The sequence below is a fragment of the Amblyraja radiata genome, chromosome 11, assembly GCF_010909765.2.
Source record: "Amblyraja radiata isolate CabotCenter1 chromosome 11, sAmbRad1.1.pri, whole genome shotgun sequence".
In the NCBI taxonomy this organism is placed as follows: Eukaryota; Metazoa; Chordata; class Chondrichthyes; order Rajiformes; family Rajidae; genus Amblyraja; species Amblyraja radiata.
Window position 1 is genome coordinate 51455279 of NC_045966.1, and position 16754 is coordinate 51472032.

Sequence of the window (16754 nt, forward strand, 5' to 3'; positions counted from 1 at the left end):
ATGAGATGATCAATACTTGGTGTTATTACATGCAGAAGATTGATATGTTTGGTTTATAATCCATGTATGATTGGAAAATCCTGGCTTTTTGCACACTCCAAGTTGTCCTGCTTGCCAATTATATAGTTTGTTGCATTATTGTATTAAATTAATTAATTATTGCACATTTAATTTATCAGCATTGCCCTTCAGGTATGTGCTGGGACTGCTGTTAATGGCATTATGAATCCGATTCACAGATGCGTCAGGGAGCATTCCTAGTGAACACTGCACGAGGAGGGCTGGTGGATGAGAAAGCATTGGCACAGGCACTGAAAGATGGCCGGATACGAGGGGCAGCTTTGGATGTTCACGAATCTGAACCTTTCAGGTGAGTTAGTATGTGGTGTGACCCCCAAAAATAGGGTAGGTAGCTTGATCAAGTCAGGGTAAAACAGAATGTCAGAAAGATACGACAAGGCAGGCAGCAGCTGTCGAGAAACTTAACGTTTTAAACTGCCTATCAGAACTTGAGATTAGAAGTGAGATCATTTTAAATTGTTGGGAAAGGGCAAAACAAATAATTAAATTGAAGGTCTGCGCTAGGTGGGAAAGAATGCACCAAGGAAGGGAAGGGTAATAAAACAGCTGAAAATGTGAGATGCAGAACTAGCATTGCTGATCACCTGAAATAGTTGACATCTGCTCTATAAATACCGATTTACGGGCAACTAGTGGTCCGGCACCTCCTTTAATCCAGCCAAGATTACGAGAGCGCACTTGGAAACCTCCTTTCTCCCCCCCCCCCCCCAAGATGTCCCCCCGAAACACTTAGGCCTGGTGAGGCAGCCGATCTGAACCTCATCGGGACTTCCGCACCGATCGGCGGGTCAAATTTGCCCCTGCTGCTGGGACTCTGGAACTCCGACTTGGCCAGAGACAACAGAATCGTTTCCATAGCCGACTTTGCGGGCCAGTGTTTCTTCTGCTCTGCTGCCGAGGTTGGACCATTCTGGTACTGTTGGACTTCTCTTGGAGCCGCGAACCTCGGTGCAATTCAGAAAGGCCCTGGAACCAAGAATGCCAGAAAATTGGTGGTGGACCTATATTTTAAATCTGATGTTATTCCTCGAGCTTCATTGAAAGTCAGAGCATTAGTAGGATGTATATTTAAAACTGCACTTTCTGATTTTTACTTAAGCATCTGCAGTATTTTGCTTTAGGTACTTTACATCTATTGTCAATTAGTGATTGGACAGCAGAGGCACTGATGTTTAAGGGGGAAAGCAAGGAATCTTTTATCTCCACTCTTCTCTAGTCGTCCTCTTTGTACAAAAGTGTTGGTATCAATTGTATTAATATCTTAATTTCTTCTGGCCATCTATTGCTGATAAAACCTTAGCTGTTGAAACTGCAAAGGGGACAGGGGGGTGGGGTTTGTGTAAAGCAAATTTCATGCTTCAGATTTTAAAGCTAGTCTGGTTTGGTATGAAAATTAACTAAGTTACAGAATTATTTCCATGAGCCCTGTTGTTGGATAAAACTGTACTATGAAACTTGACCAATGTGATGACCATTTTGTGATTCAATGCAGCTAACATGGGTCACACGGAGAACCCTCTGCCTGTTGTTAACAAGCTGATCTTATTGATCAGATTGGCAGTCAAATGAGTTGCCACCATTAGTAGAGGACCTTGGATGTTCCACAAATGCAGCCCAAACCTTAGATCTCATTGGAACAAAGTCTGACATGACTGCCCTTCTTGCTTATATCATCATAAACTGCATTTGGATACAGAATCTGATGTCTCATGTTTCAATCTTTCTCTGAAGCCTTTGTCCATATTGAACTATTGGTGAATGACAAAAACACCAGTGCAGTAATTGTAGTTCCATCCATCACATTGCAGTTTTTAATCATGAATTCTGTCCTAGATAATTCTGGTATGAAATCTTAACATTCATCCATTTAGCTTCATCTCAAGTCATTGTATGAATTCATGGCCACTGTAACCTGATGTTCAAATATCCATGCACTCAAATCAAAGAAGAAAATAAGGACAGGTCTATTAGAACCTGTAGAACAAAAAAGATGCATTTATATTAATGTATGCTGTTTTTCTGCTCGTTAATACAATGTTTTTTTCTGATTTCCAAGATAATATTTTTTTTCCTGCTTGGTGTCTTTTAGCTTTAGTCAAGGGCCCTTGAAGGATGCACCAAATCTCATTTGCACCCCACACACAGCATGGTATAGTGAGCAGGCTTCAATCGAAGTACGAGAAGAGGCAGCTAGAGAAATCCGAAGAGCTATTACAGGTATGATGTGATGTTTGATCTCTCCGATGCTATTAACTAGGAAACTGAGAGGAATGGCCTTGACAGTGACCTGTTGTGTTTACGACCCATCAAATATGTGCGTCCGACTGGTGTCTCTATTTTTGAAACACTTTCACTGCTACTTCTAAGGCAAAGGGTCAAATAAAATTCACTGAAAATGCTGTGTTCATATAGTGGAACAAAGAAAATTGGGGTGTGCTGGAATTGGAAGATTCCTGAGATCTGGAATAGCTATAGTTGGAGGACAGAAAACTTGTACAGGGTTTTGAGTACAGGTATAAGAATTTTAAATATATTACAATTATAATTATAAGCAGTGCTTTCCATAAAAGCAGACACAATTGCTCCATAGATGCTGCAGCACCCGTTGAGTTTCTCCAGCATTTTTGTCTACCTTCGATTTTCCAGCATCTGCAGTTCCTTCTTAAACAATTATTTATATTCTATTCATTCACAAGTGTTCTTAAAATTGATTTAGTTTTTAATTGCAGCTGTGTTTTAATTGCTTAATAACAAACCTACTTCAGATTTCCTCATGCAATTTGAGCACTAGAGCCAAATCCTGAATCAGCCACAAGAGGACAGTGTGCTTTGCTGTCAGCCTTCAAAGTGTACTTGTGCCATCCTGTGGTCGAAAACAATTACGGCACAAACTTCAGTAAAAATGTGTTCTTGCTTTTTGTGGAAAGGCTTTGTTGTAACTCTTCTCATACCTTTTCATCTTCCTTATGAATCAGTTACCAATGAAAATCGAGGAAAGAATACAGGCATAGGAATTAATTAAAAATTAGCTGGAAACACTCTGCATATCGAGCAACATGTGTTCAAAGAGAAACTGAGTTGATGTTTCAAGTCTAGGGCAGATGCTGCCTGATTTCCAAGAGTGTTTCCAGCAATTTTCCCCTTCATTTCAGCGGTTACAGGTATTTTGAGCATGTGAAGTAGGAGAACGAGTAGCCTCCCTACCCTTCAAGTCTGCTCCATCATTTAATAAGATGATGGTTGATGAGACTCTTGACTCAACTTTGCATTCCTGTCTACGTATGGTACTCAAAAATAGTTTTGAAAACATTTATACTTCCTTCATCCTTTAAGGTTTGTAGCTCTTTAATAGAAAAATAAAAATTGTTACATCTTGCTCTTGAGTAGAAAATCATTCAATATTTGTGTGGGACGGCTGCTATTCTGGCTGGAGGTCTGTGACCAGTGGTGTCTGCAGGGATCTGTGCTGGATTCCTGTGGTTTGTGATAGATATATATATATATATATATAGATAGATATAGATTGATACACAGATAAAGATACAGATAGATACACACACACTGGTGTAGTTGCAGACAGTGAAGAAGGCTGTCAAAGGATGAAACCGGATATGGATCAGTTAAAGATCTGGGTGCAGAATCAAAGTGCACTATCCATCCCATTATAAAACAGAGTCAACATGATAAAACACTAAACACAATTTTTGAATGAATATAAAGCAATTGCTCTGGAATGTTAACTTTAGTGATATTTAAACTGAGTTTATCTCCTCTGATTTCCCCTTTCAGTTGATGAGAACTCATATTCTTTATCTGAGAAACATTGTGTGAGGATGGCTCTGTTGGTGCTGCATTCATGTACTTTAGACTACAAGCATTTCTTTGGCAAATCACCTTTTCATTGGGGAGATGGGTGTGTAGTGTGAGCATGTATCCTATTGATGCCTAAGACTGGAGATCTTTTGTCCATTAAGTATCTTGAGTCAGATACTAACTTGTATTCTCTGCTTCTCCACAGGGAGGATTCCAGATACCTTGAAAAACTGTGTGAACAAAGAGTATCTTGCCACAGCTTCACAATGGACTGGCATCGACCCTGTAGCTGTACATCCTGAGCTGAATGGAGCTGCTTACAGGTAGAAAAGCGATTTGGTTATGTTATTTTATGTTCTGAAGCCTGACAATCCTTTTGAATTAAAAATGCCTGTTTTCAACTCTTACTCCAATCAGAGTGTACATATGCAGTGCTTTTACCAAAGAAAAAACACTTGTTCAGGTGCAATTTAGTGACTTTGGCTTGGGAATCCATACAGTCTTGAGATCACATAGGATAATTACACTTTTCACCTAGGGCATATGAGCAATGGGCTGTCATCCATATGGTGATCAAACTGATGAAAACTGAGACTTTGAGAAATACTGTTTGGGCGGCACAGTAGTAGAGCTGCTGCCTCAGCGCCAGTAACCCAGGTACGATCCTGAATGCGGATCCTGACTGTGCAGAGTTTATACGTTTTCCCTGTGATCGCGTGGAGTTTTTTTTTCCGGGAGCTCCGGCTTCCAGAGCACCCTTGAGCCAGATTCAATCCTGACCTGCAGTGTTGCCTGTATCCCATTCTTCCTGTGGCCACATGGTGGTCTGATTTCCTCCTATATTTGACATGCAGGTTGGTGGGTTAATTGACCACAGGAAATTGTCCCTGATGTGTAGGTGAGTGGTAGAATTTGGGGAATAATGGAGACTAAATGAGGATTAGCATAAGTAGGTGCTTGATTGTTTAGTTTGGGTAGCGAGTTGTAGGCCTTGTTTTTTGTGCAGTATGTCCCTGCCTTTATTTCCTCAGCCTTGTTTGGTAATGATAAGTACCTGGGGAGCCTTTCAAGCATTGTTCAATTGGAAAAAAAATTTGAAGTAGGAAACCTGATAAACATCATGTCTCAGTGCTACAATATTTAAATAGCGAATGTAATTATTGCAGTACTGGGGTAGTGGATAAAAGAGAAAATCTGCTCAATGTAGCACTGGGATTAGAGGATTAACAAAGATCTGTTCAGCATGGCAGTACCAGATGGCTCTTCAAATAATCTGTCACTGTTCCAACATACAGATGTGTACATACTGAAGAAAGACCAGCTGGTCACTTGACTGTGTGCCATCATAACCTGTTGTGACTTCTGCATATCCTCACTCCATTACTCGTGAACGCATGCAAATTCCTTGGGAGCAACAATAAAAAAGAACGGGCTAAATAAAGAAAATATTCTAGGAAATTTCCCTCTGAGCATCAACCTGTATATACTGTATCTTGCCCAGGTTCACAAACATTTAAATGGCATTCTGGCAGCCACTTGCACCAATTGATTCTTGGTTTGCTGTCAATTATCTTTTGTGTTCCCTTGTTGAGCCATTTATCTTGTATGTGTGAGTGGTGTGCGTACTTTTCTGCTGTTGAAATTTTCTCTTAATTTCCTTAGTCCTTCATCTCTCTTAGATTCCCCTTGACCTTATCTGCTACTATGAGAACAATCACAATTTCTCCCCCCTTAATTTGCTCACTTTTGAAGTTGCTTTGCCTGCATCATCCAAAACAAGATCATCCTCCCTGATGAGTGTTGCCCAGAATTGGTTATGGTATTCCAACTGAGATGTAACTAATATTTCAATAACATTTTTAAAACATCTTTATTTTTCTGACATATTCTGGCTTTTTCTCACCTCCTGTTTTTCTCTCTACCCCCTCTCGCCCCCAACCTCTTTCAATCTGAAGATGGGTTCCTACCCGAAACGTCATCTATTCCTATTCTCCCGAGATTCTGCCTGGCCTGATGAGTTACTCCAGCATTTTGTCTACCTTTAGTATAAACCACAATCTGTAGTTCTTTCTTACACGTTCTTTTTTGTTTTGTACTCTGCCATGTGTCTTTTTCATTTTCAATGATATGTGCATATAAAAGCATTAGAGTTGGGATATCATGTTACATTGGTACAAAACATTGGTTAAACGACATTGGGAGTATTGTGTACAATTCTGGTTGGCACACTGCAAGAAGGACGTTGTAGCATTAAAAGCGATTCACTGTGATGTTGCCTGGGATGGAAGGCTTTTACTAAAGTGAGTGATTCAGTGGCTTGGATGTTCTCACAAGGGCACAGGAGGCTGGTGTGTGATCTTGGAGGTTTACAGGTCCTCCCCAAGTTACAATGAGGTTCCATCTTGTGATCTGTTTAAGGTTATGCTGCTGCTAGTAAGAATTTCATTGTTCTGTTTAGGTCATATGACAATAAAACACTCTTGGCTCTTCTGTCGATAGTCTGTCTTGTATACTGACTATGGAACAACTGAATTTTTACTAGCTGCAGCTTAACGGGTTTGGTTTTATAGTAACCAGAATAATGCAAAAACTGACATCCTCAATGCAACCAAAGACATAGAAGATCATAGTTGCTGAGGTTAGTATTCAGTATTGTTCAGGAGCCTGATGACTACTGGGATAAAACTGTTCTTGAACCTGGTGATCATAGTTCTTGGGCTCCTGTACCAACTTCATGATGGTAATAGCAAAATGAGAGTTTGGCCAGGGTGATGTGGGTCTCTGATGATGAACTGGATATTGGCTGCCATCCTCTGTAGTCTCCTTTGTTCCCTGGGTGTTTGAGCTGCCAATCCAGACTGTGAAGCAACAAGTCATTATGCTCTCCACTATACCATGCAGTAATTGGATAGAGTAGTCATTGACATCCAAATCTCCACATCTTCCAAGGAAGTAGATGAGCTTTCTTTGTGATTGCATTGACATTCTATGCTCAGGGCAAATCATCAAAGATATGCACACCCAGGAACTTGAGGCTGTTCACTCTCTCTACTGCCGTACCATTGATGAAGAAAGGTTAATGGATCCCTGGAGTTCCCCATCAAAAGTGGATAATCAACTGCTTAGTCATGCTAAAGTTAAGAGCAAAATTGTTGTTCTGACACCATTCAATCAGATTTTCAATCTTCCACCTATAGTCTGACTCATTGTTACCTGTTATTTGCCAAGAATAGTGGTAATGTCAGTGAATTTAAAGATGATGATGCAGAAGTGTCTGGCTCCACAGCCATTGGTATAGAGAGAAGAGAATAGAGCAAGGGACTGAGCACAGCCTTGACGTGTTCTTGTGTTGATTATTGAGGAGAAAGTGCTGTTGCCAATTTGACCCGATTGTGATCTGTCCGTGAGGAAGTTGAAGAACCAATTACATAGTGATGAGCAGAGACCCAGTTCTGAGTCTGATACGTTTGGAGGGGATGATGTTGAACGTTGAGCTGTAGTCGATGAGCAGCAGCTTGGTATACATGTTCTCTTTGTCTAGTGCAGAATGGTTAGGCAGCGAGCTTGCATCTTTTGCTGACTTATTATAATGGCAGACAAATTGCAATGGGTCCTTAGCAAGGCAGGTGTTTATATACATCATAAGTAACCTCTTAAAGCATTTCATCATCATGGATATAATGCCTCTAGTCAGTAGTCATTGAGACATGTCAACTTACTCTTATTACAGATATCCTTTTAAGGAAGGTGGAAACTTTGGACCTCAGGAATGAAGATTTCCAAAAAAACGGCAGCAAATTGGGCCATAGCAATATATTCAAATTGCTAACCAAAGGCAGTGCGTGGTTAAACCATGGCATTCATATATTGTCAGCCGTTCATATATTGTCATGAGTTACTGAGTTCCCACATGCAGAAGATGCCTGAGGCAGTCAGCAAATCTGTCCTGCCAGACTCCCAATCCCAGTATGTAAACATAACCAGTGCATACGTCAGGTGTTTGCAACCTGTGATGGACCTGATTATGATTGAGGAGAGTAGATAGGATAGTTAGTCATCCTTTTGCTTTGATGTCTAAAATTGAAGGGCATATGTGCAAGGTGAATGGGGAGAAATTTAGGAGATGTCTGAGTGGCAATATTTTCCCACAATGTGGTTGTTATATGGAAAGCTACAGAGGAGGTGGTAGAGGCATGTTTAAACTCATTTGGACAGTTGTCCTGGATCATTTGGGCCAAAGGTCCCGTTTCTGTGCTGTACTCTCCAGGTACTATGCCCTCCCTTTTAAACTAGTGCCATTTAGTTTATGTTGCCCTTCTTCATTCTTCCAAGCACCCTGCTTCATCTACACAATGTTCAATTTGCAATCCTCTCCTCAAGATGACATGATATTAACATTTGGGAAACATTGAACAGTGTGGAAAAAGTTACCGTTCACCACAAACTTTTGGCCTTTCGGAAGTTTGGATCTCCCTATAATCATCCTTTCTAATCCTATGAGATCATATCTGCTATTGCTTATATGTAGTACTTTCCACCTGCAATTTGAAACTAAAAATCAAATACTTCACCCCCCTTATCAATACTCAAACTTTCAAAAAACTTGTTAGTCACATATGATTTGGCTCTTGCATGCTGGTTTTCAGTTTGTGCTTCCAGTTAATTCTGTCCCAGATTTATCTGAAGCTCCCCAATGCTGTATTTGAGCTGACTGGCCACCACCTTTATGATTTATTGCCCTCCCATATTTTGAACAGTGTTGTAACATTTACAATGCCCTTTCAGCACTTATCCCCAGAGGGCTGAGTAAAGATGGCCAAAGCCTCTTCAACCACACATTCCTTCTGGTGACTGTCATTTCTGGTTTTAAACATTATAACCTTGTAAGAATCTCATTATTTTACTGTACTCAATTTATTTTCCGACCTTCCTTCATCCTATGTTCATTTTCAGAACTCTACTCCAGAATGTTATTATGAAGAACTGAAAATTCTGCTTCATTCTTGGTAGAAAGATAATATTTCTGGTTACAAATTATCCTGGCAAAACATGTCAGCTTTGTGCGTGATTTTGTAATTGCCTTCCATGAGGCATCCTGAGCTACGTGGTTCCTCCTTCCATTGAGCAGCTGTGAATTTAAGGTGCTTGTTTTTATTCATGTTGTGTTATGCACTGCACAAAATTGAGAATTGTTGCCTTGATATCTTCATCTAGTCCCTAAAATCAAACTGCAGAATTCCAGTTGTAGAATAGCAACCATTGTTTGTGGTAATGTGTGGTACGTGCAGACTGTCGGTGTTTCTGCTTGATCTCCACATAGCTCTCTACATGTATTTTCATGGGGTCTGAGTTCTGGGAACCATATGCACATGTGTTTAATCAATAGCTCGGATTTGGGACAATTTGTAGATATGAGTGAAACGCATGTGTTGTCTGTATTTATGGAAACTGATTGGAAGCAAGCAAATACTCAGCTATTAGCTTTTTTTGTAGTTGAGGTTATTACATGTGTAAGAAAGAACTGCAGATGCCGGTTTAAATCGAAGGTAGACACAAAATGCTGGAGTAAATCAACAGGTGAGGCAGCATCTCTGGAGAGAAGGAATGGGCGACGTTTCGGTTCGAGACCCTTCTTCAGACATGATATGAACAATTCAATTTTAATGTTATTTTGGTTGATTTGTCTTTAGATTCAATGCACTGAAACCTGCTTTTCTTTCTAAAATAGTGTCTTGAAGGAGTGTTTCTCTGTAGCATTACTGTGATCTTGCTTAATGAACAGTCATCAATTGTCTATATAAGCTATTTAACTTTGCAGAATCAACACTCATTAAAAATCATCTTTGTTTAGTTTATTATTGTCACATGTACTGACCAACAGTGAATAGCTTTTGTTTGCATTCTATGTAGTAAAAAAAGACTATGCTTAATTTAAAATCAAGCCATCCACAGTGCACAGATAAAGGATTCAACATTTAATGCATGATAAAATCCAGTTAAAGATAGTTCAAAAATCTCTGAGGTGGATGGGAAGTCAGGACCCAACTATGGCTGATGAAAGGACTGTTCAGTTGCTTCATAACAGCTGGGAAGACCCTTTCCCTGAATCTGGAGGTATGCGTTATCAGACTTCAATACTTCTTCCATGAAGGGAGCGGAGAGAAGAGGGAGACTGGTCCTTATGCTGGTTGCCTTGCCGAGGCAGCGTGAAGTATAGATGGAGTCAATGGAAGGGAGGTTGGTTTGCGTAATGGTCTGTCTTCGTGCATAACTCTCTGAAATTTATTGTGGTCTTGGATGGAGCTGTTCCCAAACTAGGCTTTACTGCATCACAATAAAATGCCATCTCTGGCACATCTGTAGAAGTTTGTGAGGGTTGTTGGGGACATGCCGAACTTCCTAAGCCTTCCAAGGAAGTAGAGGCATGATGTGCTTTCTTGGTCATAGCTTCGGTGTGGCTGGTCCAGGACAAATTGCAGGTGATATTTATTCCTAGAAGCTTTTGAGCATCTCTACTTCGGCACCATTGTTGTATATCAAGGTGAGTGTACTGCTTCGCTTCCTGAAGTCATTCACAATCTCCTTGTCTCGCTGACATTGAGGGAGCGGTTGTTGCCTTGGCACCAGGTTACAAGGTTCTCAGTCTCCTTTCTGTACTTCGTATTGTCATTAATTGATGCGGTGGTGTCGTCTGTAAACTGAGTTGTATTAGTTTTTGGCTGCAGTCATGAGTGTATAGTAGGAGGCTGAGAATGCACCCTGAGGGGCACCAGTGTTGAGAATTATCATAGAGAATGATTTGTCACCTATCCTTGCCAATTGTGGTCTGTTGGTCAGTAAGTCGAGGATCCAATGCAGAGGGGGAGTGCAGACTCGCAAGTTCCATGAGTTTGGAGATGATATGGCTTAAAGTAAATGTTTTGAGGAGCCCTGATTTAGTTAAGTTAAACCTCACTTAATGTAAAGTGAACATTACGTTAATGTTCTTGGATGAATATTTGATGTTGGATCATTGAATAAAATTAGGCTTTGTACCCACTTACCCTCATTTCTTGATATGGTGTAGAAAATGAATGCTTTTCATAGCTTTTGCTGATTCATATGGACATTTCCATAGATTTTCCCATTCAGTCCCTGTTGTAATTGTGCCCAAGTTACTTATCTTTGTCGGCAGATTGATGGCTGGTGTGTTCAACGTCACACTTAGTGTTGTGAATATATGGTAAATGGCCAACGTGTGAGGATGTCATCCATGCAGATTGTGAAGTGGTACATTCTCTTTAACAGGCAGATGAGTATGTTTCTGGCTGCCAGTCGATGCAGACAATGGAAGATCATTGAATTTTTCATTATTTGCATTTCTTGCTAAGCAGAGAAATTCCCATTATTTACAACAACAAAAAAACATTCCTACCAGATCCTTGGTCCCAGGATGCACCTGGGCAAGAGAGCCCAGCTCTTGACACTATTTTGTAACTGACTTTCCGGAAGTGCCAGTGTATAGCCCTGTAATTCTATTTCTGAGTGACATAGCGGTAAAGTTGCTGCCTTACAGCGCCAGAGACCAGGGTTCAATCCAGACTACGTGTGCTATCTGTACAGAGTTTGTGTGTTCTCCTTGTGACCACATGGGTTTTCTCCTGGTGCTCCGGTTTCCTCCCACATTTCAAATATCTGTGGGTTTCTAGGTTAGAAACATAGAAAATAGGTGCAGGAGTAGGCCATTCAACCTTCGAGCCAGCACCACCATTCAATATGATCATGGCTGATCATCCAAAATCAGTACCCCGTTCTGGCTTTTTCCCCATATCCCTTGATTCCCTTAGCCCTAAGAGCTAAATATAACACTCTTGAAAACATCCAGTGAATTGGCCTCCACTACCTTCTGTGGCAGAGAATTCCACAGATTCACAACTCTCTGGGTGAAAACGTTTTTCCTCATATCAGTCCTAAATGGCTTACTCCTTATTCTTAAACTGTGCCCCCTGGTTCTGGACTCCCCCAACATCAGGGAAAAAAAATTCTTGCATCTAACCTGTCCAATCCTCTAAGAATTTTATATGTTTTTATAGGAAATCTCATCCTTCTAAATTCCAGCGATTACGACCCAGTCGACCCATTCTTTCATCATACGTCAGTCCCGCCATTCCGGGAATTAACTTGGTGAACCTACGCTGTCCACTCAGTAGTTTCCTGTCACGAGGGCACTTTTGATGATTTTGGTCATTCCATGGTTGCCCTACAGTACTTTGGGGGGGGTGGGGGGGGGGGGGGGGATGGAGAGGGGTTTTTAGCTTATTAAATTGTCAGTTAATGAGGTTTAAAAATAAAACAGGCACCTTTCACACTCATTTTGGTATGTCTCAAAATGCTTTGCAACCAGTCAAGTTTTAAAGTACAGTAATGTTTGAACCATTTTAATGCAGGAAACATGGTCGCTGTTTTGCCCACTGAGAAGTTCCATTAACAGCAAGTGTCAATAATCTAGTTAGGATATTGTGTGAAGAATGGGTATTTCCCAGACCACCAAGGCGAAGCATCTTTGTGCCATCAGATCTTTCTCTTCGCAGACACAAAATTGCATCAGATAAACAAATCCAGTAATGAATCGAGATGTCGGCCTTTTGTTTGTTAAAACCCCTGGAGACCAAACGTAGACTGGGCGATCATTTCGCTGAACACCTTTGCTCAGTCTGCCTCGCCTTACCTGATCTCCCGGTTGCGAAACACTTTAATTCCCTTTCTCATTCCCACACTGACCTTTCTGTCCTAGGCCTTCTCATTGTCAGGGTGGGGCTAAATGCAAAATGGAGGCACACCATCTCATATTTCGCTTGAACGGCTTACAACACAGGGGTATGAATTTGATTTCTCTAACTTCAAGTAACTTTTGCATTCCCCCTCTCTCCATCTCTCCCCCACCCGTCACACAAGCTTTTGTTCTCACCTAGCTACAGCTAACAATGGCCTGTTTCCATTATCATTGTTACTTTTTTGCATATCTCTCATTAATTTGTTCTATATCTCTGTACATCATTGTCACTATCTCTCATTTCCCTTTCCTGAGACTTTCAGCCTGAAGAGGGGTCTTGACCCGAAACATTACCCATTCCTCCCGTGAGCTATTCCAGCATTTTGTGTCTATCTTCGGTTTATACCAGCATCTGCATCCTTCCTACTCATACTTATTTATAGAGCAGCAGTAACTTCCCTATCTGAAATCACCCAAATCAATGCAATTTGTGCAACTGCAGGATATCCAGTCTGTTCACATACCCTCCTTGGCTGTTTCGATAGTTCAATGAACTCATAACTCCAAAATCACTTCAATTCCTAACCTCTTTACTTTTTAAATCTGTGCAGACAAATATTTAATACCACTTTAAAAACTGATTCATTCTGCATCTAACTGCAGAATAGTGGCACAACGGTAGACTTGTGGCCTTACAGTGCCATAGGCTTAGGTTCAATCCGGACTACGGGTGCTGTCTGTACGGAGTTTGTACATTGTCCCATGCCCACGTGGGTTTACTCCGGGTACAGGTTTGTAGGTTAATTGGCTTGGGTAAGTTGTAAAACTTGTTCATTTATCCCCAGTGTATGTAGATTAGTGTACAGTGTGTTTGCTGGTCGGCATGGACTCGGTGGGCCGTAGGGGCTGTTGCATGCTATACTCTAAAGTTTAATGCAGCATTGGGTTCTGCAGCCTCTGCAGTCCGTCTGTCTTTTTTTTCCTTTTTGTACTGTTAAGTGCATGATTTGGTTGTGGTTTATATATTATTTTTAGCTGTGAATATGCGGGGGGGCGGGGGGGCTGGGGGAACTTTTAAGTCTCTTCCCTGTACGGGGGACCCGACCTTTCCTTGTGGCGTGCGGCTGCGACCATGCTTCAGAGGCTCCAGCTGCAGGCCCGGTGGACGGTAACATCGGGAGATCGTGGGTCCCTGGTGGGAGACCGCTATTCGGAGCTCCCGCAACGGCAAATTCTCACGCCTGAATCGCGGGGTTAAAAACGACCCGAAGCGGGGCCTTACGTCGCCCGGCGCGGCTTTAATGGCCGTGGGACTTACCATCGCCCGCCAGGGGCTCCAACATCGGGACCCGGAGCAGGGCCTTGCATCGCCCGGCGCGGCCTTAACGGCCGCGGGACTTACCATCGCCCGCCGGGGGCTTTAATATCGGGAGATGAATAAAGAACAGGGGAGAGACAAGACTTTGCCTTCCATCCCAGTGAGGAGGTGTTTGGAGATTCACTGTGATGGATGTTTGTGTTAATTGTGTGTCTTGGTTATTTTTCTTGTTTGTATGACTGCAGAAACATTATTTTGTTTTCTGCTTCATTCCCTCATCCCTCAATGTCAATAAGGTGCCCTTGAACTTAATTTTATCTGGCTCGTTATGAACTAGAGAGCTATCTAGAATGGAGCTTATGAAACTGCATGTTTTGAATAATGCAATTTATTCCCCTGTGGTGCTGTTAATTAATGGCTGTTACGTTTGTTACAGATTCCCAAGTGGAGTGGTCGGGGTAACGGCAGCAGGCATCCCTGCAGCAGCGGTCGAAGGAATTGTAACAGGTGCCATCCCTATGCAACACGGGATGCCTTCGGTAGCACATCCTTCGCATACACCATCCCCAAGCCAGACAGTCAAAGCAGAACCAGACAGAGATATCCCTGCTGACCAATAGCAGCTTTCAAAAGAAAAGAAATGGCATTCCTCACCTTTTTGACCTTTTAACCTTCTGTCAGGAAGCAGCCCGAAAGTTCGCAGCAAAAAAGAAAAATAACTGGGACTACAAAGTGCAGTTAAATGAAGCGTGGAGTCTTACTGCATTTCCAATTGACGTCTGTAATTCTGTGACCTTGTATGAAAAGGAAAGAAACCTTGTAGTACCTCAAGTCAGCCATGAATGTACTCTGTCTGTGTACAGTTTTGTAGAAGCCACAGATTTGTTTAGCTGTGAATATACTTTTTAAAAAGAAAAAGTGAAAATATACAATACTTCCTACTTTTGCATATGGAGATGCTTTGTCAGTGCACAGAATTCTCAGGCGAAAAAAAATCATGATTTTTCTTGTCTTATTTTTACTTGGCAACTTGCACCAGGTCCCCTCAGCATCTTTATTACAGTGGCTATGGAGGTTCCAGCAACCACAGTCAGATAACTGGTCTCCCAATTACAGTATTTGGTGGAAAATACAATGAAATAGTAGACAGAAAATGTGATTGCTCTCTTACACATTTTCCTTGTATCCCATCAAATTAAAAGAAAAAGAACAATGCTTCTGATGTTCTTGGTCCAGTCTCCGAGAAGTTCATTTACTGTTGATATCTGCCATATCTACTTGTTTATGCAATTCAAAAAGACTACAGGGCAGTCTGACTCAATTTTGCTGTCCCTGTTGTCATTTGTTTTTCTAGCATCAATTTATTCATACTTTTGCCTCTTTTTTTCCCCTTCCATTTCACGCTCCCCTCTCATTTGCTTTCTCTCCCCCACCTTCAAATTATTTTCTCCCTCAACCCCTCCCATCTCCCCAAAATGGTCTGGATGAGAAATGGTTTTAACTTAATATGCAGCACATGGGCTTTACTTGGCTTGTTGCATGGAGCACTAGTAGTAAGTGTGGATTGGGTAACTGCTCTGGCCAGTTGGCTTTTCTCCTTTATCTAATTTTTAAAAGCAGTTGGCTTTTTAGGATTTGTTTCTACAAGCATTAAATATGTTGGCACTCACCAGTGTCCCAATACAACTTTGCATCAAGTGCACCTGAAGGGACTTGAAGCAACAGTATTATATTTGCACCATAATTTTCACAAATGAATTTTGACATTCAAAACAAAACATACCCAAGGTTATTTTTGGTTTAGAATGAGAATTTTTGTCAATTGTAATGTGAAATAGAAACCAGGTTAGGAATTCAAACAGAATCATTTTGTTGTGCTGTTATGGCCATTGAAACTGTGAGTCCCAGCACCAATTGTTAAATAAGTTTTTAATCTTTCATGCCTTCTTGCTCCCTGATCATATATTTTTTGTTAGAAACAATCATGTTTGTGGCTGTAATCATTGGTATGAGATATTTTAATAAAACCAACAAAAATAACTCTGAAACCTTTCAAGCAGTTACTGTGTTTATTGTGGTAGATGTGAGCTTTGCAGTAAGTTTCATCTTTATCTGGGAAAGTGGAGCTGTTCGTGAATCAAAGATAGACACAAAATGCTGGAGTAAGTCAGCGGGTCAGGAGCATCTCTGGAGAAAATGGAAGGTTAGGACCCTTCGTCAGACATTTCAGAAGTCTGAAGAGGGGTCCTGACCTGAAACATCATCTATTCATTTTCTCTAGAGATGCTGCCTGACCCGCTGACTTACTCCAGCATTTTGCCTATCTTTGGTATATACTGGCATCTGAAGTTCCTTGTTATTATATTCATGAACCAATGTGTCCATATAAACTAGTTTTGTTTAAATGCTGGTGTTGAAGCAAATATAATAACTATCAAACGCGAAATGTTGTCAATTTGAAGAATTACGCAGCTAGTAGAGCTGCTGCCTCAAAGCTCCAGTAACCTGTGTTCAATCCCGTGCACTCACAATGGGTCAACTGGAGTAAAATGTCTTACAAATCTTTGTAAATGGGCAAGAGTTATGGCCTTTATGAACCTGTCTTTATAAACTCAAGCCCACTCGAGCTTCTATACTCTTGTCTCCCAAACAACTTTTAGAAATTGTAGCACCAAAGGAAATAGGTTTACAGACCATTAGATACTTATTCCAACTTAATTATCTGAAGACACAGGAGAGTCATGCCCTGAAACATTGCCCGTTCATACCTCCACAGACGCTGCCTGACCC

The 16754-nt window shown here is 41.2% G+C and overlaps 1 protein-coding gene across 5 annotated transcripts in view; it reads left to right on the forward strand.

Moving 5' to 3' along the window:
* LOC116978635 (C-terminal-binding protein 1-like) overlaps positions 1 to 16012 on the forward strand; it is a 109136-nt gene extending 93124 nt beyond the window's left edge. For all 5 annotated transcript variants that reach the window (XM_033029919.1, XM_033029922.1, XM_033029920.1 and 2 more), the window contains 4 exons: positions 240 to 370; positions 2171 to 2298; positions 4100 to 4217; positions 14401 to 16012. In XM_033029919.1, coding sequence (XP_032885810.1) covers positions 240 to 370; positions 2171 to 2298; positions 4100 to 4217; positions 14401 to 14584 — 561 coding nt within the window. In that variant the 3' untranslated portion in view covers positions 14585 to 16012. The remainder of the gene's footprint in view (positions 1 to 239; positions 371 to 2170; positions 2299 to 4099; positions 4218 to 14400) is intronic.
* The last annotated feature ends 742 nt before the right edge of the window (positions 16013 to 16754 follow it).